This window comes from Akebia trifoliata, chromosome 7 (genome assembly GCF_017979445.1).
Source record: "Akebia trifoliata isolate Shusen 1 chromosome 7, ASM1797944v1, whole genome shotgun sequence".
Taxonomy (NCBI): Eukaryota; Viridiplantae; Streptophyta; class Magnoliopsida; order Ranunculales; family Lardizabalaceae; genus Akebia; species Akebia trifoliata.
Window position 1 is genome coordinate 21,392,875 of NC_141381.1, and position 1,817 is coordinate 21,394,691.

At 36.2% G+C, this 1,817-nt stretch overlaps 1 protein-coding gene across 1 annotated transcript; it reads right to left on the reverse strand.

Moving 5' to 3' along the window:
• Positions 1 to 212: 212 nt before the first annotated feature.
• LOC147398386 (uncharacterized) lies at positions 213 to 1,817 on the reverse strand. Its single transcript, XM_086448974.1, has one exon. It carries the CDS (start codon positions 1,507 to 1,509, stop codon positions 454 to 456), a length of 1,056 nt encoding a protein of 351 aa, XP_086305100.1. The 5' UTR covers positions 1,510 to 1,817; the 3' UTR covers positions 213 to 453.

Below are 1,817 nucleotides of genomic sequence, written 5' to 3' on the forward strand. Positions count from 1 at the left end.
AAAGTCGTGCTAAGTGGCCCTAAACTAAAATCTCATATCATACTTCTGGACGTGAAAGTGGATAAGAATCATAAATATTTTTACTCGTATATCGATGAAAAACATCTATGATTTTCATATACTTTAAACGTCGAAAAGTGCGATATGATCATCAAGACTGAAGTCACTTCAGCATTATTTTACTATAGTTACATCCAAAATAATTTGTTTTCTTAACAGTAACCATATGACCAAAAACTTAATTAAACATTAAAAGAAATATTTACAGTACGTTCTACCTACGCCATATGAACATGAACATGAACATGAACATTTCTACGCCAACCCAAAAATAAGAAGAGCTTCTATTAACACACCAATCTGTAATAGTTTCCAAAGGGTTGGTGTGTTGTAATCAAAACTGGATGTGTCAATAGAGTCCCTCTCAAAAACAAAGCATTCTAAACTAACTCACTACCACTGAGAGTTTGCAGTAGATGCAAACACGTTCACTGCCAGTCTTGACTCCTCTTTTAGAACGTTAATTCTTCTTTTAAGGCTGCATGTTAGAACCTTAGATTTATTAATCTTAGCTTCCAACTTCAAAATACCAGATCGAAAATTGATTATTGCGGACTCTTGATCTTTTACTTCAACCTCAAACTTCTCTGTCGAATCTCTGGACGCTTTTTCACTTTCTGCAATTCTTTGTAGGGTTTCCAAACGCTCCCTTAGTTTCTCTACATTGTAACCCATTTCTTCTAATTGTGACAACTGGTCTTTAAAATCTTGTAAACCCAACAAGAAGCTTTGAGGATCAACCAACTTCCGAATTTCCTCAGATAAATTAACAAAAGCCAAATCCAACCCTAACTTCATTCCTTCACGTACTTTGCAACCGTACTTCTCAAGTGGGAGAAAATGTGGGTGTTGAGGTATTTTATCAAACACTTGGTTCTTGAGAGTCCTCAGCTCTGGAGACAGACATGGTTCTCCTTCAACAGAATTTGTTGTTCTTGGCTTCTTGAATGATCGAAGATTCGTCGTACCATCAATACTAGTGATGGGAGGTTTCCAATTCAAATATCCTTCTTTAGAGGAGATGGAACGATTCTCATTGAACTGAAACTCCTCTCTTTTAGAATCGAATTCAAAACCCTTACCTTGATCACAGAGCATAGATTTTGCTTTGTTAAGTAGATTAAGAGCACGGATTGAACCTGGGAATCTCTTTTTCTTGAGTGGGGTTGTGCATTTTATGAGGAATTCGGACTGGGTTTGGACATCAATATTGTTTACAGATGGTGGAAGGTGTAGAACAGAATACCAATCGATTCCACAATCAGGGAATTTCATGTCTGCATAACAGAGGGTTTCACAGATAACTAGCATTCCAAAACCATTATCTAGATTTGGGTCAAGATCCATCGCCATTTTTACTGAAGCTTTTGCATATTTATAGTGTTTTTCCTTTATCAGAAGCTTGGCTTGTTCTACTTCCTTAAGAGCTTTATCTTTATCACAGTCCATCTTTCTCTCTCTCTCCGCAATTTCTAACCCAAATTTCTCTTTCTCAACGATGCATATCGTTTGTTTATGTTAATGACACACACTATTTCAAATTTATCCCTTGACATAATGACACTTGAGTGTGAATCAGTACATGAACTGACACAAGTGAAGGTCTTCTCGTGTCGTGATGATTTCGTTCAATGGAAGTTTGGCGATGGAACTGCTATAAAATATAGCTATAAATACTACGTTGTCAGCTATAAATAGATCAGCAGATATTTTCAAGAGTGGATCATTTTATTTTGTTTGATATGTTAAGAGCTACT